This window comes from Thunnus albacares, chromosome 13, assembly GCF_914725855.1.
Source record: "Thunnus albacares chromosome 13, fThuAlb1.1, whole genome shotgun sequence".
NCBI classification, from domain to species: Eukaryota; Metazoa; Chordata; class Actinopteri; order Scombriformes; family Scombridae; genus Thunnus; species Thunnus albacares.
The window spans coordinates 28,248,351-28,274,365 of NC_058118.1; the positions used below are offsets into that span (position 1 = coordinate 28,248,351).

The window sequence follows — 26,015 nt, forward strand, 5'->3', positions numbered from 1 at the left end:
AGGAGAAAGTGAATGACTGGCTCTTTCTTATGTTTGTATAGAAGACAATACAAATAAAGCTTAGGATGAATTGGACCTACTGTGAAATTTGATTGGGATGAATGGACCTTGATGTTCTTTCTCTCTGTCCCCAATCTCTTTTAATTTACTGGTGTTGTGGAGGATATGGTTCTCATCATTAATCAGCAAGACAAATGAATCCCCTGCTGCCTCAGTGTGAGAGAGTGCAAGAAAAAGAGAGAGAGAGGAAAAGAGGTGGAGGAAGAAAGGAAGGGGTGGGGTATATAAATCAAGTCTGCTTTGATTAATTCACCTTGGTCTGGAGGACATGGCTAATAAGATCTATTAGGTTGATATTCAGGATTCTCATGTATTGTGCTACATGTCAATAAAAAAAGAGGCCAGATCATTCAAAATGGGTAATTACACAAAGGCTAATGAAAATCTTTACATTTAGTGACACCAATTAGTAATGTTCAACTCAAATTACAATCATTTAGAGTGGGTGATTATCTTACAGAGCTTCTGTTTTCTGAGTGATGTTGGTAAAAGCTATCAATTACGTCATGAATAAACAAAAGAAAGAATTCACTATTAAATACTGTACAGCACTTGATCACATGACAGTCGATGCATTTCTTTTAGGTTGGAGGTTTTGTCAGAGTAGTAAGAGCACCTATGCACTTTAAAGGGGAAACTGAAGAAATACTGTGGTAATAACACTTCCTAAAACTGTCATTCACACTATTGAACTGAATATTTTTGTGACTATGTCCCTTTAAATACAGTTTATTCTAGGTGAAGGAGCTGCCACTGATGAGCTGTTTTAGTGCACTCCCTCATCTGGCCACAAGAATGCACTCTAGCACCTTTTCAGAGCTCAAATGGAGTCACAGAGAGAGGCACTTTGGATGGAGGTCCAACAGGCAACATATAGAGCAAATTTACATTTCTCATAGATAAGACAGCCGTAAAACACAAAAAGTCCAACTGTACACACAATTCCCTAAAATCTACAAACCTTTTTTTTTTTTTGCTTCATCACATGACAGTGAAGAAAGACACCGAATGACACTGCACAGAGACCTTGTATTTTAAGACAACCCTCTGAATTTGGTTAGTGCAATTTTCTTGAGGTTGTTACTTGAAATTTCCAGCCCTATCATTAAAAAGTTCAATATGAGCTCATCAAGATGAATAAAAAAACTGTTTTATACTGATGCAGACTAATAGAAAGGCTAGTATTTCAAGAGAAAATAATTTCTGATATCCCTTATATTAGAAGAACACACATACAATCTGACAAGACAAGACAAGATGGGATGTGATCTAGACTGAAGATGCAAAAGAAAAGTTACAAATGGGAACAGCCATTAATAAGATGATGCATTACTTAAGATAAACAGCTCAACTTTTGCTTTTAATTAAAACAATAAAGAGTTTATAAAACTATTTTGACAGCATACAGTGTATTACTTACATGATTTATTTTTCACTCTATTTATCAGAAAAAACAGCCTGTACAACCTGGCTCACCTGTATTTAAGATGCTTTGAAACTCTCACCATGCCACACCATGGGCACTCCAGCTCTCCACATTTTCACTATTTTTTGATTCTTAACTTTTACACACACACACACACACACACACACACACACACACACACACACACACACACACACCTCATGATACACGCATCCATTACATTACAAGAAGGAGCCAACTTGTAACAAATGGAGGCTCATCCAAGATCAAGTTTGTTTTTCATTTTCTCGTCTTCCTTGAGTAAGTTTTGTGGACCTCTAGTATGGTATTTCTTGGACAAGTTAATGTTGGTTTTGTTGCCTTCTATTTCAAACCTCATTTCAACTCTTGAGATGGTTATGTGAGTGGTTTAAAGTTGGGTTTTCAGCAATTATAGATATCTAGTATTGGGCATTGGTTGTCAGTTGTAGTAGCTGGAGTGTTGGTTGTTAGGGAATTTGAGTGTCCCAGGGTGGGAAAGCCAGGCTCTTTTTGAAGTCTGTGGTTAACTAAACAGTTTGTTCCTGTGAGGCATAGAGGATGGTTACCTTTGGAGTTACCTTTCCCAATAGGAATAAGGAACATTGTCCCCATGGGGGCTTGTTGATTTGTTATTTTAATTTATTGTTTTTATGCATAACACGATTAGACATTATGTCTTGGGTACATGTCCATGGCCGTCTAAATGAGTAACAGCAGTGCTGGGACTTTACCGAGTCATTGGGTTTTGTGTTTAAAACACTTGTCGTGGCATACACAAAGACTAGGGTTGAGACAGGGAAGGTTGTGTTGGATAAGTAGTTAGCCAGGGGAAAGGTACTCCAGAGGTTTAAAGACCTTAAAATGTCTGTACACCAGGTTCAAATGGTAAGGGTTTTGTGTTTAGCCTGGCTTATTCATGGTGATTGAATGGTAGTTTGATGGCTGCGTGCCATAACAGGTCTGTCTGGGTTGAGCATGATGGTAGTAGTGTGGTTACTTGGTATCAGATTTAGTTGGTTCTTTTGCCTCCATTGGTTAAAGAGTTATTATCTGGTTTGGTCCTGTTGAAAGGATGGCTACTGTGGAGGATTTTGTACAGTGTCCATGTGTGGAATTATTGGATAAGTGTACTTAAGACCAGTTGCTGAAAATTGCAGAACATTATGAAGTAGATCTTCCTAAACAGGGTCATAAGGAGGCTACATGGACCACTTTAAGGGCCCAGTCAGGACAGCTTGAAGTTTTGCTAGCACTAGCAGTCCCTATTTGTTCAAAAGGTGATGTGATGGCCACTGAAAAAGCAGCTGGTGGTCCTCTGTTGCAGGGAAGGTCAAGTTTTCCTTTGTCTGATTTCGGTGGATTAACATTTGAACAGAAAAAAATAAATCCTGCTGCTGCAGTACCAGCAGTAGTTCTATCTCACACAGGCTCAATCCTCTACTGGACTCTATACTCTCCTCCAATCACATGCACACAATCGCCCACTGAAATTTGCATGTATGTAGCTGGCAAATAAGGATGCACCTACCGATTACGTGTGCCTCACACAGTATGAAAGTCAGTGTCTCACTGCTGCTCACATCCTTCTCCGAGGACCTCCTCCGTTTCAATTCTGGCAACAGCGAAACCATTTCTGGCTGTGTGATGTCTCCCTCCGCTGCAACAAGAGTGACCAAGAGCTCAAGATTACAGTGACGATGAGTGCCCTGCTTTGTCTGGTACCCCACTGCTGCTGCCGGACACCTCGGCTGAGACTGTCCCATCGGCTTTGCAGATGGATGATGACGTCATGCTCTCGTCTTTGTCTGCAATATCGCTGACCTTCGGAAATCCACCACCGACTTCAGTTTACAGTGATTTCCCAGAGGTTATGGCTATGGCAGTGGAGAGTGTAAGGCTCACACTGCCCCCTCTATCCTACCCAAACCGGTTAGCTAGCCATGTTAAGGCTTTTACAGCCTTGCTCATCTGGCTCAACCAGGCTTTGTTTTGCCTCCTCTCTCAGACATTTGGCAGTGTGTCGAAGCGTCTGGGAAGGAGCCACTGAAAACAAAGTCACCAGTCGCAGGACTGATTTCCTTCCTGAGAGTGCAGAGCCACACGGAGACAGGTTGTGCCGGTGTGCCCCCATTGGAAGACACCCTCACAGCCCTCCTGACTTCTCATGCAGCTGGCTGGTCAGCGAGCACGAAACCACTACCTCCACTGGTGCAGGATCGGGACACCATCAGCCCCTACTGTGTCAGCCCACTCCAAGACCATCTCGTCAGAGACACTGCAGCACCGGCCCTCCTGCAACCACAAAGTGGCCCTTGCCAGGACGCAAAGCACCAACAGACCCCTACAGAAGCTCTGCACATGGGGAGAGTCTGCGGCACTGAAATGACTGTCAGTGGGCGAGAGTGTCACATCGGCGCAGGCTAAGTTTAACAGCCCCTTCCCCCGGATGTGCTGGCAGAGTTCACTGGTCATGTTCATGTGTTCTGCTGTTACATCTTCCACGAAAGAGCTAAATTCCCCCCCCCTCCGGCCCTCCACAATGCTGTGATGATAGCGGCCAGCTGGTCACAGAGGCTGCATAATGCAGAAAGTACTCACTCAGCTGGTGCCCCTGCCTCGCTTCCTTCAGTTAGGGAAGCAGACGGCGCGCAGCCTAATTCAGCTGCAGGCTGTGCTAGCTGGAAAAAGTCAGTACTGAGCTCACTCATGTTATGTTAGGCACGATGTTGTGAGAAAGAAACATATCCCGCCCGACATAGCAACACACAGGAGCAGATCTGTCTCCCACTGTACTCACTCGTGCTGTTATCTATTGGACCAGCCCACATGGCTCGTCTCCCCGGCTAACAGTGATGCAGTGAGTGTCGTTATATCCCCACTGAAGAATAACACTTCGTGCCCACACACTGGCTGGGGAGAGGACGGTTCATATCTGTTTAGTGTCAGCACTGTCTCCTGCTGTTCTTGCTGCTACCCTTCACAGGACCAACATACACAGCTCATCTCTCAGGTCAACGATAGCGTGGCCAGCAGCATTACTTCCTCCATAGAGAGTAATGCCCTAGGCCTGCACATGAACCGAGGAGAGGAGACATCACGTCTGTTCCGCTCCCCTCCAGTTATTTCCATGGGAAATATGGAGGCGAACAGACACACTGACACAACATCAAACGCTGTGTTGAGGCAGCCGACAGTGATGCATTCAGGGACCACACCGTTGGCTTGGTCCTTTCAATATTGGCCCCCCATGGGCTAATCTTCCATTTATGGAAGTGAATCGGAGTACTACAGCTTTCTGGCTTTCTAGCTTTCTGGCCCAGCTGGTCACTTGCCCTCTGACACAGTTTTACAAGGAATTGCATCATAGCTGTACATTCACGGAGTGGATGGACAAACACTGACACTGGGTTTTTCACTCCAGTTCGGTTGTGTTCCTCCTCTGCTCTTGGGCATCAAGGAGATAAATTTAGAGGTGATAGATTCTCTCTCCAGGGAGATCCAGGACCTGTTGCTGTCTCAATCATTCCCACTCACAACAGACAGAGGGGGTTATATTCAGTGTACTCCTGGCCCCCAAGAAGACTGGAGGTTTCAAACCCATTTTGGATCTCCGGATCCTGAACCAGTGCATCGCTGACAGACGGTCTGCATGCTAACCTTCAGGAGATTGCTGGTACTGGTTCAACCAGGCGAATAGTTCACCACCATTGACCTGAAAGATGCATATTTTCAGGTTCCTGTATTTCAGCTTTCAGGGGATAGCCTACCAGAACAACAGGCTACCGTTTGGCTACTCCCTGACTCCTTGCACATCCAGCAAGTGTGTGGATACTGTGTTGCAACCACTGCACAACCAGAGCATGAGGGTCTTGTTCTACTTAGACAACCTGATTGGCATGGTCAGGCCCAGGGAATGGGCCATTTTCCACACAACCAAGTTGGTGCTTGGATACCAAGAGGCACAAACACCGCATGGTGAATGTTCCCCCATCAGTGCAGGAGGACTTGTGTTACTGGGGTCCCCACAGCATCTGTCAATGGGGACACCACTGGGTCAAGTGACCTCCTACATAGCGGTGAACACAGATGTGCCCCTGATGGGGTGGGGGAGCACCTGCCTGAGGAAAGTGAATGGTGGTGTGTAGCATTAAGAGGAAAACTGACAAGATAAGAGCAGTTGTTGGTCATCCTGATAGCCCTGGACCACTGTTTGGTGCCATGGTATGCAGAGATGATGGTTGGCAGCCTAGCCCTGTTTCATCCCCAAAGTTTGGGGGGCTCTGTCCCAGGAGATTGGCTCAATAGGCGCACTACCCACGTTGGGCCAACCTCTCCAGGCTTTGCTCCTGAGAGGGACAGGGTTATGCAGGCTGGACTGTCTACATGTGTTGCAAACCATCCGGACAGTGAGAGTAGGATCCACCATTACTTGCTACAAGCAAAGTGGTTGGGGTTCCTACGCTGGTGCAGGGAAAGGAGATTAGACCCCCTGTCGTGCAGTGGGAGAGGTTCTCTCCTTTCTACAATATCCGGTGGAAAAGGGGCTGTCTCATGCGATTATTAAAGTGTGTGCATTACTGAATGTGATTTCCTCCTGTAATGATGTATTTGGTGACAGACCTTTGTGAAACATTTCTTACAGTGGGTTAGGAGACAATGCCCAGTGAGGCATGTCTCCACAACCCAGTGGAAACTATCCTGAGGCACTAGTGAGTGATTCCCATGAGCCTCTGGAGCGTTCCTCCCTGAAGGCATAGTCATTCAAGACAGCTTTGCTGCTTGCGCTGACCTCAGCTAAGAGGTCCTGGGCAATATATGCCCGCATCCTCCAATGATCCAAGATGACTTGGGGAATGTGGTGTACAGGATGTCTGTTGTATGATTTATGACCCCTGGAAGGTTAGGCCATGGTTACACTCAGGTTCATGTTGAGGTTAATTGGGCTGGGTTGGAACCCCTACTGCTCTGCTGAAGAGGCTTGGTTCATAAAGAAGTAGGCAAACCACGGCGACTAACCCATAGCCAGGCGGGCTCAGTGAGGCTAGTCTGATGACATGTCGTGGCAGGGTGAACATTCATCGGGCTCTGCCTACTATACCCATAGAGTCCAGTAGACGCCTTATTTAATAGTATATTAATATTTTTCATAATAACAATGTATCAAATGACAATGTGTAATGTGAGAAGTGTTGCTTGAAGTGATGAACCTACAGAGAATTATCAGCAACTCTACAGCTCCCCTCAACTTTACGGAGCTTTATAGGGAGTTTCAGCTCATTGTTTAGCTGTCCAGCTGCAACTTTACTGTTTTAGTTTCTGGTTTTGCAGCAGACAGCTGTTTTCACAGAAAAAACTCTAAAATCCCACTGTACAGTATCTGCTTTTTACCAAATGGCAAACAGACATGATTGAGCAGAGCCAAATAGTTGAACTCTGGTAGAAATCAAAAGCAGAGCTAAAGGAAAGTGAATATGGGCTAACATTCATGCCAGAAACTCCAAATCAATGATAATGTTGCTCCGAAACGGCTGGCCAAGTGGCCAAAAAAAGGTAGTCATTGCAGATTTAACCATAGCTCTGTCAGATCATAAAACAGTTTTATTTTTGAAAATACATTGTTATCTTGCTGATAAGGGCATTAGATCAGAGAGTTATACTTGTACTGTACGTGTCTTTCTGGAGGCCATGAGCCAACAATATGTTTTGTCATTTAATTTGACTTGTTGAAAGAAAAAAAAAAGCAATGTAAATTAAATAAAATTAACTTTACTCAAGAACAAAGGCAATTAGTGATTAGGCAAAAAACAGTGATGTATTGAAAAGAAAAGTTATCACAAAAAATAAACAAATATCAAGCTTTCATATCATAGAACTAAAACAAATATGGTTTTGTGCATCAGAACCCATGTGTGGTTCAACAAAAGGGCAGTCATAAATCTTTGGCTGGCTTTACAGCTTATATTTGCTCTTTTTTAATATAAATTAAGAGTTGAAGTTATATTGCATCTTATTGTTATAGTGTTGCTGTTGTCAAGGACACATTTGGCTAATGGTACTGTGTGCAATTCCATCTACTAAATCAAGGTTCCCCGTAAATTAATGTGGATAAGAGAGCTCAGATCACAGAGCAGTCAACCTTCTTTCAACAAGCTGTAGACCCCCCAGTGGACCAACTGACTTGCTCTTGGAATCAAAGTTAAGTTTCACTTGAGGTTGAGCTACTACAGGTCTCTTAAAACATCAGAAGCATGGCCATGGGGTTTCCTCTCTGTACTCTACAGCTGCCCTCTTAACATGACGGGTCGGCTCGGTCCTTCCACCCACTGCCCATATCAGAAGGTCTTCATGGAGCAAATACAGACAAACTTCCTGTGAAAAGAAACAAAATTCTTCTTCTTGCCTCTGGGAGCATATCATTTATAGTCATGTTGACAGGCACACATACTGTGTATAATAAACACACAAGCAAAAAGAGCCATAGATTAAACACAGCGAGGCCTTGAATGCCATGAAGGAAGCTAAAACACTTAGAAGGCAAAGATTAACAGCCTGACCAGTGACCAAGACCCTTTAGCCTTCATTTAGACCTTCAGGGGGTGAGTGCATTTGCAATCTAACACAACACACACTGCAACTGCATTCAACTCTAAGCGTATAAATGTTTTGTCTCTGTCACTACACCCCATATGTAAATGATGGGTGGGAGGGGTGGGGGGTGGGACTACACTATGCCGAAAAACTACACAGTGGTTTTCAGTTGTGAAATTTGTTTGGACTTGTTAGTCAGACTTATTGTAATAGTGGTCACTACATGTCAAGCAAGCAATTTTTACGTGTCCAGCAAACAATTTATGAAGTTCTGCAGTGATATTACATTTAAATTCTTTCATTTAGGGATTACAAATTGAAATTTACATTGTATATGACATAAGTACCTGTTTCTTAACACAACATATGTACCATATATTAAACAGTCTTGTGCCTATGTACCATACATAACATAGGTACAAGACTGTTTTCTTTCTTTTTACTGTTTCCATTCACTATGTACAGAAAAGCAACAAACTGACAAATCCTTCCACAGAGCCTTGGTTGCTTAAATTGAATTAATCTGATGAAATCTTTTGAAATTATGGCCAGTCATTTCTCTGGTTCAATTTTTCTGCAACTTGAAATAGAAATAGACCTACAGTGATAATACAAACTCTGACTAGGAAACTAACAGCCAATAAAGTACATTGTACTACAAATTGGGGCAAACCCAACTGAAAAGGGTCAATGACAGGCAAACACAAGGTGCACAACACCAAAAAACAATGACAGGCATTCATACAAGTGCACCAAGACCAAGAGGGTCCTCAGAGCCCTAGGCACTTGACTTCTCTGCATAGTTCTCACACTACTAGATGGAGAGCTACTTGAATCCCTCTCTCAATCTGATGGTCACAGCCCCAAGTGCTCCCATAACCACTAAGATAGTGTTTTCCTTCACTTTCCACTATGATTTTCTGTTATTTTTTATCATTTGTTATGATGTCAGATGTCTATGTTAAACATGGTCAAAGTCTCAAAAGTTGAGGTGAACATATATTAAAATGGTCCCTGAAAGCAAGAAGCCAGGGCTTCAGCCTGCTCTGAACACTTTGCTTGCTTGGGTTGTTTATGTTGTCCACTCATGTATTTCAGATTTTATTTGGCCTTGAATATATAGATGTGTTTGAGAGGTTTGTATTTCGAGTAAAGAATGAGAAAAAGAAGTGAAATCCTACTACTACTGTTTGTTCACATAGCCAGCCAAGCTGGAAGCTGACCAATCAGAACAGAGTGAACTCATTAGGAGGGGTGCTTTAAAGAGACAGGAGCTAAAACGGGCTATTTCAGACAGAGGCTGAACTGAGAGGATGCATAAAGAGCCAGTGTAAGATAAACAGGCGTTTTTTGATTTGTAAATTATGCAAAGATATTCAAGTGGAACCTGAGAATATAAATATAGACCTAGAAATGTGCATGATATGTCCCTTTTAAGGTCACTGAGCTGCATTTTGACCTCAAAGTTGGAGAAACCATAGAATGATATGTTGTGATGGCTGCTCTTGCTTTGCTGGTTGCTGCTGACTCATTTGTGTCTGTCATGCCTGGGTCCATTATGGAAATAAAAAGCTATATTTTAGATTTTTTTATTCTTTGTCATGGTTTAATTTTATGCATAACACCTTGTTTGTATTGCATGTTATTTGTTTTATTTTATTTCATTTTGTATTTTTTATCTTTGCATTGAATATGTGTCCTTAGTTTTAGTTTTCATCTGTACTTTTTTTTAGTTTTGTGACTATTTGGATGTAACTGTGTTATTTGTAAGTTCTTTCTGACAGAATCCAACCAAACCATGTGACCGCTGACCCTCATTATTCTATACAGTACATAAACTGGGTGACTTGCATATGTATATCTAATATGAGATCAGGTGAGGTCAAGATAGCTATAGCTTCCCTTCATTCATAAAGAGTACTATTTCTACACAAAATCATAAGAAAACCGGCACAAACCTCTCCCCACCCCTCCATTCAGTTTTTGTTGCATATAACAATATAAAATAAACATAAACAAGTCAAGCACAAATTGCAGTTGAAAATAAAACAATCATAACAAATGCTGAACGGCATAGAGCAATTTTCTGCTGGAGTCAAACAAACAAATGTCTAGGTGCTGTTTTAACCGATAAGTGGCTGTGCCTTTGATTTCACAAATAACAATGACAACAACCCACAGAGGAGGGAGTCATGTCTGAATGGAGGTGATTCTTTAACAAAAAACAAGCACCGTTAATGCACCTTTGTTAAAATGACTGAGGGCTCTTCTCAGTAATGGGGGCAAAAGGGGAAAAACATCAAGCTAAAGTAGTTGGACAATGGTTAGAGATTTGTGAAGTTCAATAAACAAAATTTTCTCTTAAAGGAATAGTTCAACATTTTGGGGAATATACACATATCCGCTTTTTATCAAGGGTTAAATGAGAAGATTAATACCGCTATCATGTCTATCCATTAATTATGAAGCTAAGCCATGCTGTAAACCATTAGAGGATGGTATAAACAACCATATAGTGCCTCTTCTGCTAACCTTGTGATAGGTGAGAACACCTGTAACCATGGTAACTATACACATCAAAGATGGAGATGTGCTCAGAGGACATACAAATTAAGAATGAACCCACAAACACACGTCTCTCCAACTCTCTCTCCATATTGCCCTGCTAGCTACTACGACCCACAGACGGCGAAGTGTGGTTTTGTCTGCATGGCTAGCTACTTGCCCAAAATCACATTTGATTGGATGAACTTTTGTAAATGCCCCTGAGTGCAGGGTGAGTCATCAAACATTTGAAACCGTTTTACAGGAAGAGAAAAGACAGGGATTAAATTATTTACAAATTCATTTAGAGCTTCGCTTCAGAATTTCCCTATTTAAAGTGACTTTAGCATCAGTGGTTTTAACTATTGTTAACATTAGTTTTAGCTTGTTTTCCTTTGGTATTAGTGCAAATTTGTCAAAACAAATTTGCAGCTCTGAAATTCATCCTACAAAATGGGAATGACAAAGGGAGATTTTTTGCAAACAGTAAATAGTGTCAGTAAAAACAGAAGCTACATGTTTGTGAGTTTTCTTTACTTAACGTTAAACCTGCAGTGCAGAACTTTTACATATAAATGTAATGTTCATGACATTCAAACGCTTGCCAAATGAGTTTACACAATGCCAATTAAGCCTATCACCGCCTGATAAATCTCTCTGTATTTCACAGTAAGGAGTTTTTAAATCTCATGTCAGAGGTGACATTCCTGCGCCGGTCATTTGGCTGTCAATCATCTAGACTTTCTAAATGTTATTGAACCAAATGGATCAAATTCTGATAGTGAAACGAGTCATTTTGCAATGGTTGCGTGATGCTCAAAACAATTTATCCACCGTTACGGCAGTAGGTTACGGCAAGCACGTACTGGCCATCATTCATACTGGGACACATCCCGGTGGGCTGTCAAAAATACATTTTTGGTTTTGGACCATCAAAACCGGCCGTCTCTGTGTGCCTGTCATTCAGGGTGTGCATGAGAGCATGCTGCATGTCTGTGTCAGGCCATATTTAGACCAAATCAGGCTTTGTGGTGCACCACTGCAGGGTTGAGCGGAGGTGTGTGGGTGTGTTTGTGCTCTAGAACTTAATCGCTGTGAAACAATCAGAAAGTAACGTTTTATTGATCTGATTCACCGGCCTTCTCGCTACCACCGCTCCCTCTCGTCATTCGCTCAGACAGGAAAGTCTACTTTTAATGTTGTCAAACGAAGAGAAATGTCCTCCCCTCATAACGTCTTTGTACTCAGGCAATCACAGCTGAGCGTCCCTGTTTACTCTCACTGCCAGAAGGGGGAGACAAAAGTCCCACACTCCAGCTTTAAATAGTGTCAGTCTGACAGTGTCAATTGGCTAACCAGCTAATGTTAGCCCAGAGTTAAAAGCCTTTTTGCTAACATGTTCTTGTTCAATTGCTATTACATGCAATATATTGTAGTGTTAATAAGTGTCATTCTCTCATAGTTCTAGATGGTTAATGATAGGAGGGTGGTTTGATAATAAACATAGAAGTCAAAACAGAGGATTACTGGTAACAACTTGGTTTATTGTGAACATTAAGATATGCATTGTTAAACTGTGCCCCCTCAAAAAAAAAAAAAAAAAATGATGCCAAAGCCTGTACATTTATAAGTTTGGTGAAATATTACCAAGCCGATGTATGTGCTGCTGCCACTCCTTTGTAAAAGCTGTATTTGTTTAGTCACAGCTACTCATGACAAAAACCAGCAAAATGGAGAAAAGCTTGTCTTTGATGATTAGAGCTATCCCGATTAACTGAAAGCTTGTTACCACAAAGATAATTAGTGAATCATTATTTAACAATAAATAATATTTCTTATTTAACACTGTGTAATGATCTGGAGTGCAAAGTGTCTGTAGGAAACTTATACCACTATTTTTGTTGTTGTCGGTGCTGTTGCCGTTTTACCAACCTTTCAGTCGGCTACAAAGATACAATATCTTAAAAGAGTCTATTTCAATTTTTATGTTTCATGCTTTTAGAGGGGCCTGCACTTGTGGCAGTGTGAGCAGGAAAATGTATAATGAAATACAATATTACTTTCTCAGTGTAAAGGTCAGAAAAGAAATGTCTTTAATCTACCTTTGTCTTATGGCTTTATGAGAAATAATAAGGAACTGAACAGCCATGAAGCAAACAAAGTATATTAAAAGAATCACACACTTGTTGTATGGTATGTTGGGAAAAAAAATAACAAATTAAGTGTAAAAAAAAAAAACGATTGTTAATAGTGCCAATTAAAGCGCATACTGTGACAGATATGGTAACCCCACTTGGAAATAGCATTCATATCAATATCCAACTGACAATTCTGACTTGGAAACTGATTTTTCTGAAACATCTGCTATATCTGACTTGGCACTTACTGTAATAATACAGAACCAAGTAAACTTGGGAGCCTCACATCAGCCAAAGTCCATCGTTCAATGTAATTAAGCCCGAATTTAATGTATATAACGTAATATTGTCAATGCACTGTATTTTAAACCCTCATGCAACCATTTATCATGTCAATTATCATACAACCTTCTTGAGTAGTCAGATGACATGGATGCTCCCAAGTTGCTAACATAAGAGTCTTTCCCATCTCTACCATTCATTCCATAACACAGAATGAGTGGGCCCACTATGGAGCTGATTAGATGTGTGGGCAGGTAACTGGAAAACAGTGGGAAGGGCCTGAGGGCTATAGACATTTTGACTTGTCAAAGCAGAAAAAGCATTAAAGTTGGCTGCATTCCATTTAAGAGAGCCAATCCCAGGGCTCTGATATTGTGCATGCTCACTCGCCATTGTTAATGTTATTATTTACACCTGTGCTTTTCCTGCTTTGAAAGGTTAAAATGTCCAGCGTGAAAAGGGTCAATCGCCGGCCAGGAAAGGAACAACAGGGCCTGAAATGAGAAAAGAGTTACTGTGGTAACAGTGAAAGCATGGAGGATGAGAATGAAAGGTGTAAAATAAAGTTAAGTGGATGCTGACTCCATGACAAATACGATAACACAGATATTTTTGAGTAATTTCAAATGTGGTATAAACAGTTTAATATTGACTACCCTTATAACAACAACAGATGCATGTATTGTTGATTCAGTTATGTCTACATGCAAATGTACATATTAAGAGGGGAAGAAGGCTCTGAATTTTGTGCTTCCCCACAGTCAAAAGTTGAAGTCAAACAATAAACTTATTATATTGCAAAATACTTTTTAACATGTCATGATGAATCACCAAATACACACACACATATAATTCCTAAGTAGTTACACTGTATTAATTATTGTGTTAAATATATATATATATATATATATATATATATATATATATATATATATATATATAAAGCATTATTCTCTGGGAACCTGGTCTGATTGCAGTGCAAGGACCAGTAGCTTAATTGTGGTGAGCCCTTACAGGAGGCCTAATTTCCTGAGTGCCCTTAAGGGTCGGCATTATAACGAGAGTTTATGGGTCTGCTCTTCTCTGCCCCTTACAATCTCACAATAAATCATTCATAATCACTCCTGGTTCACCTGTTGATATCGGGCTGTAAAGGTTTGCTTTGTGGAGCCTATTCATGGCCTCATAATCTTAATGGCCTCTGGGTAGGTGCTAAATAGCCAGTCCCTGAACAATATGCCAGTGGGAACAAGGACGCTTTTTAGCAGAGTTCATTATATCAGGATCAAAATACTGGCTTGGTTGCACTGAGTCTAATAATGCGGTTGCTGTGCACCTGTAATGGATAAATAATGTAGTATTCATTTCAGGATATTGCAGCTTTAACCTTTGAGCTTGCAAGGTTAACACTTAAAGACAAGACATTGTCACTGACCTTTTCATTACTGTAGACAAAACACTATTGCCAAGGACACATTGAGCAAAATGATTATACTCTTTATTAAGTGCAGTCATTTGCTGTTACAGAGTCAGTTAAAATGTATTGAATAGGATTTCTCTCTATTTAAGTTATTTGAGGATATTGAGTAATGAGTCTATAAGACAGCAACTGGCACGCATATTAAACATGAGCTCAGAAGTACATTTTATATGACTGATATCTTGCCTCGGGTCTCGCTTTCTAATCAATAGCGGTATCACCTTTACTTATTTAAGGTGTTGGCTCATTATGTACAGCACTTGTGGTATAATGAGAGCCTGAGGTGAAAATGTAATTAAAAAGATAATATCTTCCTCTACTCAAGTCATCTACTGAATACTGAATATTATAGGTGTGTTGATGTCTGTAGTAAAGCCTAACTCATGAACATTAAGTATGAATGGAGAAATACATTTTTCTATGACAGATAGCTCACCTCACGTCAATTCCATCTACTCTATTTGAATCAATAACACTATCTCCATTTATTTAAGATGTTAGTTAAAAAGGTTCACTGCACTCGTCCGGCCGGGAAGCAGAGATTGATTTCCAGAGTGTAAACCTTGTAGGATTTATTCAAGCTCTCATGGTGCTCCTCAAGGTATTACCCTATATTTGTGTTAATTAGGAGTGCTTGTTTTATACTGCAGGTTCACACTGGTTTATGCATGTGATAAAGATTTCATGTTATCGGCACCTGCCAAGGTTCACTTCAGACTGAAGAAAAGTGCTTTCAGCATCAACAAATAATAAGTGGAGTTGGGTATATAGTATATATACTTATTCACTGTTTTTCTGCTCACATCCTTCATATGATATCAACAAAGCTCACTGAGGCTGAAGAAAATCCAAAAGTTGAATCTAATCTAATCTTATCTAAAGAGGACTTTAGCATAAAGTCCCACCAGCAGTCCCTATAGTCCTCTGAATCATGATTCAAAACACGAGTAATATATGAATGATGAGGTTATAAAACCACCTGGTGCTGTGAGTCTCCTTTTTGCCTTCACCACGACAGGACCCATGAAATACAGATATGTAATGCCTCTATTAATACCTCTATTGCTGTTATAGCAATAGATAAATATAGTTCAAATTTCTGCCGTTTCTTAGTCCAATTCTGGTATGTTATATGGTTGTATTTTTAACTTCTCTTATTGTAATTTTATTCACGATTGTATTATTTTATACTGACTAACAAGAGGCTGCGATAGATCTGTCTGTATTACTCGTTTTCATGATCAAGAGATTTTTAATGTCAGTGAGGTTCTCCTGGTAAAATAACAAGACTCAGAGTGCAGGACCTGTGGATGACTCAGCACATGTTGAAATAACATGAGCCGAAAGTAAGTGAATTACAAACTTAACAGCATGAAAGTGTTTTCCTAAATGTTTTAAAAGGGTAGACATAAATCACAAATAGTAGCCAGCACTATGTGGGCTTGTTGGAAAAAGGGAAAATCAACATCATATCAACATTTGTAGGTTATACAGGACATGCTCCAGTCAGAAATTGACAGTGCATCTCCTAGTAACACTGGCCCTCAAATGTCAGTCGAACACTGTCATGGGATACTCTCCCCAAAAGCCCTGAAGCATTGACACGGTTTCCACAAATATGTCCAAAAATGGATTTATTCTCTTCTAAAAAATGGAAACTCTGCACAATGGCTACAGTATCATTTTAGTTTTTATTTACTCACACCAAACGTGTGGAGAATTCAAATTTTTTTAACTGTGACAACTGGAGATGTCATTTAACATTTCACAGTAATGCACAAAACTCCAGAATTCAGATGGTTCGACAAGTTTTGACTGCTGACTAATTAGCTAGCAATTAACTCACCACTGTTTGACAGTTATCTTTCTACATGGTGAAGTCACATTATGCTGGAGGAGGGATTTTAATGAGGTAACAAGATTATTGAACAGATGTGAACATGATGTTAAAGAGAAACTCTGCACCAAATCATGTGTGGAGGAAAATCATTGCTGTTCTGGCATCTACAGGCTTAAAGGATCAAAGCTGTTGGATTTAGCACTACACTTAAGTGTGATGCAACATTGTGTATTATGTAACCTTTGGTACTAACTGCAGAAAGCACAGTGCAGAAGCAAAGTGTTGCACTGGTTTAAGTATATCGATGTGCACGAGGTAGCAGGAAAGTGCCGGGAAATTAGGAAATACAAAACAACGAACCGAACAAAGACTGTTTCTGGAATATGGATTTTTGTTTAACACAAAAGAAGGTAATTATTATCCCTTGGAGAAGAAGAGAAGTAAGAACCTTACAATAAGATGAGTTTGGGTGCATGAACTCATGTTGTCGCACAAAGGAAATGGAGAGTGAGCTTTTTGTCCGTTACAGTTGGCTTTCAGGTAACAGGACATCACTGACAAAAAAGGTGAAAGATGAAACTGATTGAACTTGCATTGGCAAGGTCTAAAATCAGAATAGCGGCCAATGTAGTGCTGCTGTGAGGTTCAGCCTAGGTGTAGTTACTCTTTAACGAATCCACGCCAGTCTACTGATTGTTTATTAACTTTTAAACCCTCACAATTGAGCGAAAGTTAATTAATGCTTCATTGTTAATTCTGATGTTGTAATTTTATGTCATAGTGCAAATCTAGTCATTGCATTCTGAGTGGCACTTGAGCTGTGACGGTTGCAGAGTTGATGAAAAAATGGAAAAGCAGATGAAAAACTGAGTTATGAGAGTTATGATGATGGAAATTATGTGTAGAAAGATGACAGCTGCATTCACATTTAGTCCATGTTCCACATAATGTCACAACAAAACGAATTTCCCTCACTGAATGGGAAAAATAAACAGTTGGCCAGTTGGCAAACTTCTGTTGCTCTAATAAATAATCAGGGAAGTTAATGTACATTTCATCATGATGGATATTGATTGTTATGTTTCTGTAAATGTTGTGAAACAATGGGAAAACATATGTAAATCCAAAGATTATGTCTGCTGAGAATTGCTTTGTTTTTAAAGGATAAGGCAAATGTTTAATATTTCCTTTACTGTCAACAAATGACAACCTTATCCTTAACATTGTGTGGTATTTTTATATGAAAATTTGACATTTTCAACATGTAATTAAATTCCATATATACTGAAATTATTTTTTTCCTCTCTGAATTGTTCAAGCTGAATGAAACAGGTACATGGACTCAGACTTCATCATCTGAGAATGTGTTCAGAAGAAAAATAAATAATACTATATAATAATATAATACTGTATGTATTGCTGTGTGTCCATAAGTTGACATTTTCCCCATTTACCTGTGGTGCATCATCCTAAATTATATATTTGAAGTAAAAAAAAAACAAACAATACCAACACTGATTATTTTGGACATTAATATCTTTTCTTTTTTATTAAGACAAGAACTCTTCATTGTTTTGTAAAAATGTCTATTTATGAACCAATACAAAATGTGTATGGGAATGTGGATCTCCTTTTCTCCATTAATACACATTAACATTTCCCAACAACAGCAGAGAGACAAAAAGAATCAACCTAAAAACAATGACTGGTGAAACAATCAAAACTTTTTTTGGGAATAAACCAAGCTTCCAAAGGCGGTGGTGCGTTGAAAGTGACAGTAGTACAGCCACAACATATTTCTGATCCTGCTTCATTTCAATAAACAGTGTACGCTTTATAACCTATGTCAACACAAAGCAATATTTAACACATCTTTTACAGTGCACCAAATATTAAGAAAAATACAGAAAACATGTACAACATATATGCAAAATAGCTCACCAATTTTGCTTCTTGGGTCTAAAATAATGTGTTGCACTTGATTTGATGAGGATGCATTGTACTTTCTTTTATGTCATTGATAGGTGGGGCCCAAACTTTGCATTCTACCTGAGATGCAGTCACATCGGTCAACAACGCATGAACCTGAGACAGGGCATTATAAAAAGAATTGAATGTGAAAAAAAAAAACCCAACATCTGTTAAGACCAAAGTCCCTTTTTTTAACTTTACTGGGCATTTAATAGAAAATAAAAAAACATACAATAACCGAAATTATCATTCTGCAATTTACTTCAAATTGGATCCTCATCATGTCTGAATATTTAAATCTACTCAAATGTTACATTTATGTTGTTTTGTTCAAGTTACTTTTTATACTGGGACTTAAGAAGAGCAATGCCTCTTATTGATAGTACATTATTTGGAGACACTCCTGTTGTTCCAACCCACAAAAGGTTTAATATTCACAAAGAAAAATAATAATTCATCAACCTTAAGGGAGAAGACGATATTCAGTTCTATTCCTTTATTGGCAAGTACATGTTCTGTAGTCTGATTTTTAATGGAAGCTGCCACATGTCACTCAAGCGAAATAGTGCTCACTGTCAAATACAAATCACACAATCTCAGTCTTACAGATGAGGTGACATCTGCTCTGTGATTCATAAAGCAACGATAACAAGTCAGCTAATAATTTTTTATCAGACACCAGACCATAAAACATCTAACCTAATCAGAACCCTTTCCCACCCCCACCCATCCACGTAACAAACACAAAACAGTGTCATCAGTATACAGTGTTAAATTAGTGGTAATTCCTCTGTGAGTACAGACTGTAAATTAACTCAAGTTTTAATAGAAGATACAGTCGGAGAGAGTTGGACACATAGCATCTTTGATCTTTGTCTGCAGCATCCCTCCTGTAGTCTCCATATACAACTGCCACATCCATTGGAAAAGCTAAAACAAAGGTCCACAGCTCCCACCCAGTCTACCTGTTAAAACTGCAGAAAGAATATTGAATGCCTTTTTAAAATGCACAAATGCTCAGGAAAGTGAAATTAGTGTAATGCACTTCACAATAACCTTCTCAACTGCCTTTGGATGACACCAAACCCACCATATCAATATGGGAAATATGAAAAGACAGGATGCTGTCTTCATGCATGACGATGGTATATTAAAGCTATCACACTGTTAATGTGTTGCGATCTATGCTGCACATTGACAAATTCTAATCACATGTCTTAACATGTCAATAAAGTACTGAATCTTGGATGTGTCCACACGGCAAGCAAAGTCCCAAAGAATCCATTAACGTCTTGAAGAGGGATAAGTGTTAAAGTGGTGTTCATTGACATTTTCAGTAAATCTTAATTTTGTCATTAGATATGATTGATGGTGATATATATCATATATTAATATTTCTGATAAGGAAATACATTTTAATCATTAAAACAACCGACTATAACGGAAAACCAAATGACTCAAGTTAAAACCTGAGTTACTGTGGCCAAGAGAAGTCAACGCAATACCATTTAAAGGCCCCATGAAATGAAGAATAAATTTTCCCAGTTTTAATCCTGTGTCCCTGTGTTAATTGTTCATGTATCTCTTGTTATATGCCAAATATATGTCAAAAAATCAGTATCAGAGTATTTTTACCTCAAAATCCATTTCTCTTCCCGTAAAACAGTTTCAAATGTTTGATGACTCATCCTGCATTCAGGGGTGTTTACAAAAGTTCATCCAATCAAATCAATCAATCAAATGTGACTCTGGGTGAGTAGCTAGCCATGCCGGTCATATAAAACAGCACTACATCGTTTGTAGTGCTACTTTGTTTTCATTTCCAGAACAATGTGGCTGAGGTCTAATTCATTCATCTCTCCTTCGTCCTCCTGATCTGACAACAGGTGAGGGAGGTGTGTGTGGAGCCAACAGTCCTCTGTAGCTCTGTTTTTCTCTGCAGCTCTGTATCACGTTTAACTCTGTAAGCCCCACCCACTTATTTTGCGGTCCAATCAAATGCAAAGGATTTGATTTAAATCCCTCTTGTAATTTTACACTGCTCTAATATTCAGTTTCACTGGGAAATACGTCACAGTAATAAAGCTAAAGATACTTTAACTTCCACTTCATGGGGCCTTTAAGTAAATATCGGCAAAAGGACAAAACACAAGTTAATTAAGAAAACATCTTCACCACATTAGCCGTGTTTCCATTAGATTCGCAAGAGAATTTTAAGTGAACTTTTGAAATGTCACAAAAAGGAAAATGCGAATTAGTTGCGTTTCCATCAGTTTGTTTGAAGCGTATAAATAAAGCTACGCAACGCAAAGTTTTGTCAGAAGATGGTCTTCTTAAGTTGTAGTGCTAATAAATAACAAAAAAGCAATTTCCCATGACTTAGCTAAAACGTGGGCCTTTTGTTCCTTTATGTGCAACGCAAAAAGCTGAGTAAAGGACAACAATCTACTTTGATATGAAATGTTTAATTTTAATAAAACTTATTGCTAATAATAATAAATGTCTAATCTCTGAAATGAATATTGCTACATCAGGGCTGGGCAATATATCAATATTATATCGATATCATGATATGAGACTAGATATCATCTTAGATTTTGGATATTGTAATATGGTGATTTGGCATATGTGTTGTCTGTCTGGTTTTAAAGCAGCATTACAGTAAAGTGATGTAATTTCCTGAACTTACCAGACTGTTCTAGCTGTTCTATTATTTGCCTTTACCCACTTAGTCATTATATCCACATTACTGATGATTATCTATCAAAAATCTCATTGCGTAAATATTTTGCGAAAGCACCAGTAGTCATACCTATAATATTGTCGCAATATTGATAGAGATATTTGGTCAAAAATAATATTTGGCTTTGATTTTACTAAAAAGAAGCAAACATTGGAGGTTCTGATTTTACTCTGCAGTAAAACTTCTATTTTATATGTTTAACAGTATGAGGATGGTCAACAAACTCATAGGCCAAGATAAGAAACCCTCATTGGGCAAATAATTTTCACTTTTTTCACAAATGATGTGATTTTGTTTATGCTGCCAGAATAGGTTCCTTAATAAATAAAAGTTCTTGAGGTATAATAGCAGCTATTGTTGGGGTTAATGCTAAACTCTGATTTTACTTTGTTTATTTTTGAGCAGTTATCATTAGAATTGATAAAATGTTGAAAATTATGTGATATCAAGAGTAGAGACTCATTAAGCAGGCTGTTTGCTGTGTGAACACATAATACCAACAAACAATGCCATCAATAGACGCTCATTGCCATGTTAAGAAGCCAGGGCATTAATGCAAACCATGGATTAACACCACGGAGCACAACATGTGTATTAAGTTCAGTTACAAACAATTAATTGCTTTTGGCATTCCTCAGTGCTCCCCAGCTGGCACAGCAAAACGGATCCTCATTTAGTTTTGGCAGGTGACACATAAATACAGAGCCCCCCCCCCCTCCCTCCCGGGGTCAGCTAAGAAACAAAAAGAACCATGTGTTAATCTTTACGCTTGGTTTAGAAATCTGTGTGCACGCTTTATCAACCATGTTCTCAGATGTATAATCCGTGCCCTCAAATTACAAATCCATGCCCACAGATTTTTGTCAGAAGGCTACATTACCCATGATCCTTAAGATTTTGTGTGTTCATGGAGCCCCCACCTTCACACACACACACACACACACACACATCGTTGGAGTGCTTTCTTGGATGACGTGGCTCAATATTAATTGACTATGTTTTAAGAAGGATGATTTCAAATTAAATATCCTCAGTGACATATTCTTGGAAATATAAAATTAAATGAGCAACTTCCCATTTTACAATCAGTTGTGTTTGAGCACATGGATTGCATATCCAAGGGCACAGTTTACAATCCGTGGGCATGGATTCGTAATTCAAAGGCATGGATTATGAATCCGAGAGCATGATTTATAAAACGTGCACACAGATTTCACACAGAGTGCAGATTTATATTTGGATCTTTTGTAGCCTCAGCTGACCCCAGCGGGGCTCTGTACATAAAGCAAGGTAGAGAAGCAAAAATTATGTGTCGTAGCATGTACATACATACAGAAAAAAAAAAAAATCAATCAAGCTGCTGTATCAAAGCAAAAACCATATATATGGAAGGTGCGATGGAGGTGAAACAACTGGCCTGTCTCTCAGAGTATTCCTTAGTTTGAAGACATTTACTTTCCCAAAGATTTGCTTGTTTTACAGTTTGACAAAACTCACAATGAGTGTGATACGATAAAATCCACAAAGGTACTCCATTTCAATTCTAATAAGTTGTAAAAAATATTTCTTAGTAAGGATTAGTGTACAATACAGCTGTGATTCCATTGGCTTGATTTAAACTGAATTGTGTATGAACAGGATAACATGAACCCGCTGATGGGAGGACCAGGACAGCCATGACCTTTTTATGTTTTGTGCAGCTTAAGTATTCCTGAAATTAACATTTTAATGTGTTTCAGTTTGTAGTTTAGCTAAGGCTGCTTCTCTTTTGAACTATATACAGCACACCAGCATACTTTGGCTGCTGTTTGGCCGATATTAATACCATATTTTTAAAATATTTTTTTAAACAGTCTTTTATTACTGAGGCATTTTGAGAGTCTGCTGAAAAACAGCTTTAGAAAAACCTATGTTTTCTTACTCTCCTACTGGTAAGAAAAAATATTCTCGAGTGAGAGCAGATGGAAATCAATTGAATCTCATCATTACAACTCAATGAAAGCCTGTGGGAAAACAGGGCATTCATTCAGCCAAACAGAAGAAAAATAATACTGAAAAGAGAAAGAAATAAAAATAATGAAATGGCGGCGCTGTGAGAAAAAATTATGTACTAGGTAATTGTTTAAGATGCACTGTGCACTGAAGAACAAACTGAGGTTGCAAAGCAATGAATTAAAAAACTAAATTGGCCTAATAAAACAGGAAGATTATTTCATATTATTCTTTGCTGCCGTGTTTTTGATTATATTTTGAATGCGGTTGTGTTCAAGAGGGTGCAGGGAGGGCCTATGCAGTACAATGAACCTGTTTCTCATTTATGTCCTTTGTACAATGATATGTAAAGCATTCCATGCATTTTTGGAGCTGTCAAAACTTCAGGGACAAAAAGAGAAGGAAGTAATGGCTTGAGACAAATCACAGTATACTGGAAAGAGTTTTTGTTATGCAGGAGAGGATGCGTGTGTGCAGACACATTTAGGGGAATGAATAAAGTGGCTGTGTAATTTTACCCTCATACAAAAGCCAACAGCACATTGATAATTACGAGTGGGGAAGATGACACTGGAAAAAACGGGAACAACAAGGTTATGCAAATGAGGATCAACACAAATCCAACTTATGGATAGAACAAAAAAATTCAGAACAAGGCACAGAATTTTCTGCAAATGGTTGAACTAAATAAAATTCGTACCAGCAGTTAGGGAGGTGTTGAATGGTGAAGCTCTCTACAGTGATTTCTGGCAACGTCTGGCGCACCCTCCCGCCCCCAACCCATGCCCTTCTCAGTTTACCGAAAAACCCCCAAACCCTCCCGTTTTTTGTCCTCTTTTGTTTTTTGTTTTTTTGTTGTTTTTTTTTTTACACACAAAACATTCCATCTACATCTGCAGACTAGACTAAACAACGGCTTAAAACCAGGCCTGTCTTTAAAACCCCATCTCTCCTCTACTCCTCGACCCCTCTACTCTCTCTAAAAGTGATCCTGAACCAACCAAACCTCTCTATCAACCCTGACTACCCCCCCCCCCCCCTTGCCCTGGCCCCAAAAACAGCCCGGTGTCCCAAAGAGGACACTAGAGTGAGGGGTCCTGCTTTGATTAGATGTAGTACTCTTTCTTTTCGTCCGAGTTGGTGTGGCCACCCTCTGCATTGATGATGGCTGTATCTGCATCCGCTGCATCGTCTGCTCCTTTGGCTTCGTGTGTGAAGTAGGTACCTGAAGACGATGGGATGAAGGACAGTGTCACGGACTGGATAATAGCCTGCTGCTTAGATGATACAAAAGATTAAAATATGCCCCAGAACCTAATTATGCAAATCCTCCACCATGTGCCCATTTACAGAAACCTAACACCAGCAACCTGTAATATTCAGATTATACATAATTTTCCTACTTTCTCATTCAAGATTGGCACATAAAAATCAGGGTTTTGAAATGATCTCAAGCGTGGGGAAGAGCATGGCTCACACCTTCAAATTAACCTTGTCAAGTTCAGCAAAAAAAAAAGAAAAAAAGGGAACTAGCAAGCAGCTTCAAACCTAATTTACAAGATTTATTCACATCGTATCACAGTAGAGGTTGATAATGAAGGCAATATTCCAAATCGAATGAGGAAGGACTCTGCCAAATGTGGAAAAAAAAGAAAAGCACAAATGCTGCTTGAAAAGATAGAAAGAAGGCCCTCAGTGGTGCTGTAATACAAGAATGGTGACCTGAGATACATTTAGATTGAATTTAAAAATTCTGTTATTGAGTGTTTTTTCTCCTCACCGTCCCTGTTTCACATTAGCTTATTATGACAGTTTGAAGAGGAAAAAATACTGAATCTGACATTTTTTTAATCCTGATTTGGGCCATGAGCAGACATCATACCAAAACTGATCTGGCTTTTGGCAATGAAACCTCAGTTTAAAGAGTCATGTAAGAATTATGCAGTAATCCACCCCCGCTGCTAGTTAATACAACCCAACTCCTACGCTTGTTCTCAGGGCTACGGGTCGCTTAAGGTAAGCGTTTTGTTGAGTAATTATTATGGGAAGTTACTGACAGAGGTAGTTAAAAGTTGCCCTCAACATTTCTAGATGAATTTTTTTTTTTGTGTGACTGCTCCGGGCTGCTGTCTCACATCCCAACCTCATTCCTCTGCATGGCTGTAGCCACAGAAAGAAACCAAAAAAACCATGTCATGTTTTCAAGACTCTTGATTATTATTGTTCTTTCATGAATATTCATATTGCATCAACATTAACTTGTAAAAAGCCCACAAGTCGCCACCATACACAGTGCCATTAGTTAAAGTGGCCATTTTAATTGTTTACTTGGATCTTGTTGTTATATTACATTGGAAAAAATAACATGAACAGCCTCTGAGAAATGGCATCGTGACAATGAATCAAAAGTGAGCATTAAAGGATAATTCAAGTTTATTACGGGTTGCGTCTTATTCTCGTAGTTTATTTATATCAGTTATCACACTTTAATTGCACCAAAGTAATTGCTGAGATCAAGGAACACGGCGACATCGCTACAATAATGTCAGACGGGGCAAGAAACACCAGCAGTCAGATTTTATTTGGAGGTGAGGACATCCATAATGTCACATGAAAACTGTGTGCATGCCAAGTGGAAACTACTACGGCTTGAATGCGGAAGTATCTTAAACTCCAATGCCACCGATGGGCTGCTAGATGCTGGCTCCAATTGACTCCCATTCAAAAAGCATTAACTTCTCTCTAGAAATACTAAGACAATATTTCTTTTCAGTGAGTCATTATGGTCTCAATCACAAAATTCAGGCCCTCTAATAAGTGTGCTGGTGGTCATTTTGGAAATTGTTGCTCCGTTAATGATAATTAAAGAGCCTGATGTCTGCCGCGTGGGTGTTGATTGACAGCTGGGACTCGCACTGAGTCGGACAGTT

The 26,015-nt window shown here is 39.3% G+C and overlaps 1 protein-coding gene across 4 annotated transcripts in view; it reads right to left on the minus strand.

Moving 5' to 3' along the window:
* Window positions 1-17,897: 17,897 nt before the first annotated feature.
* The window catches only part of cadm1a (cell adhesion molecule 1a), a 416,956-nt gene continuing 408,838 nt past the window's right edge, over window positions 17,898-26,015 (minus strand). For all 4 annotated transcript variants that reach the window (XM_044370498.1, XM_044370499.1, XM_044370500.1 and 1 more), the window contains one exon: window positions 17,898-24,310. In XM_044370498.1, coding sequence (XP_044226433.1) covers window positions 24,192-24,310 — 119 coding nt within the window. In that variant the 3' untranslated portion in view covers window positions 17,898-24,191. The remainder of the gene's footprint in view (window positions 24,311-26,015) is intronic.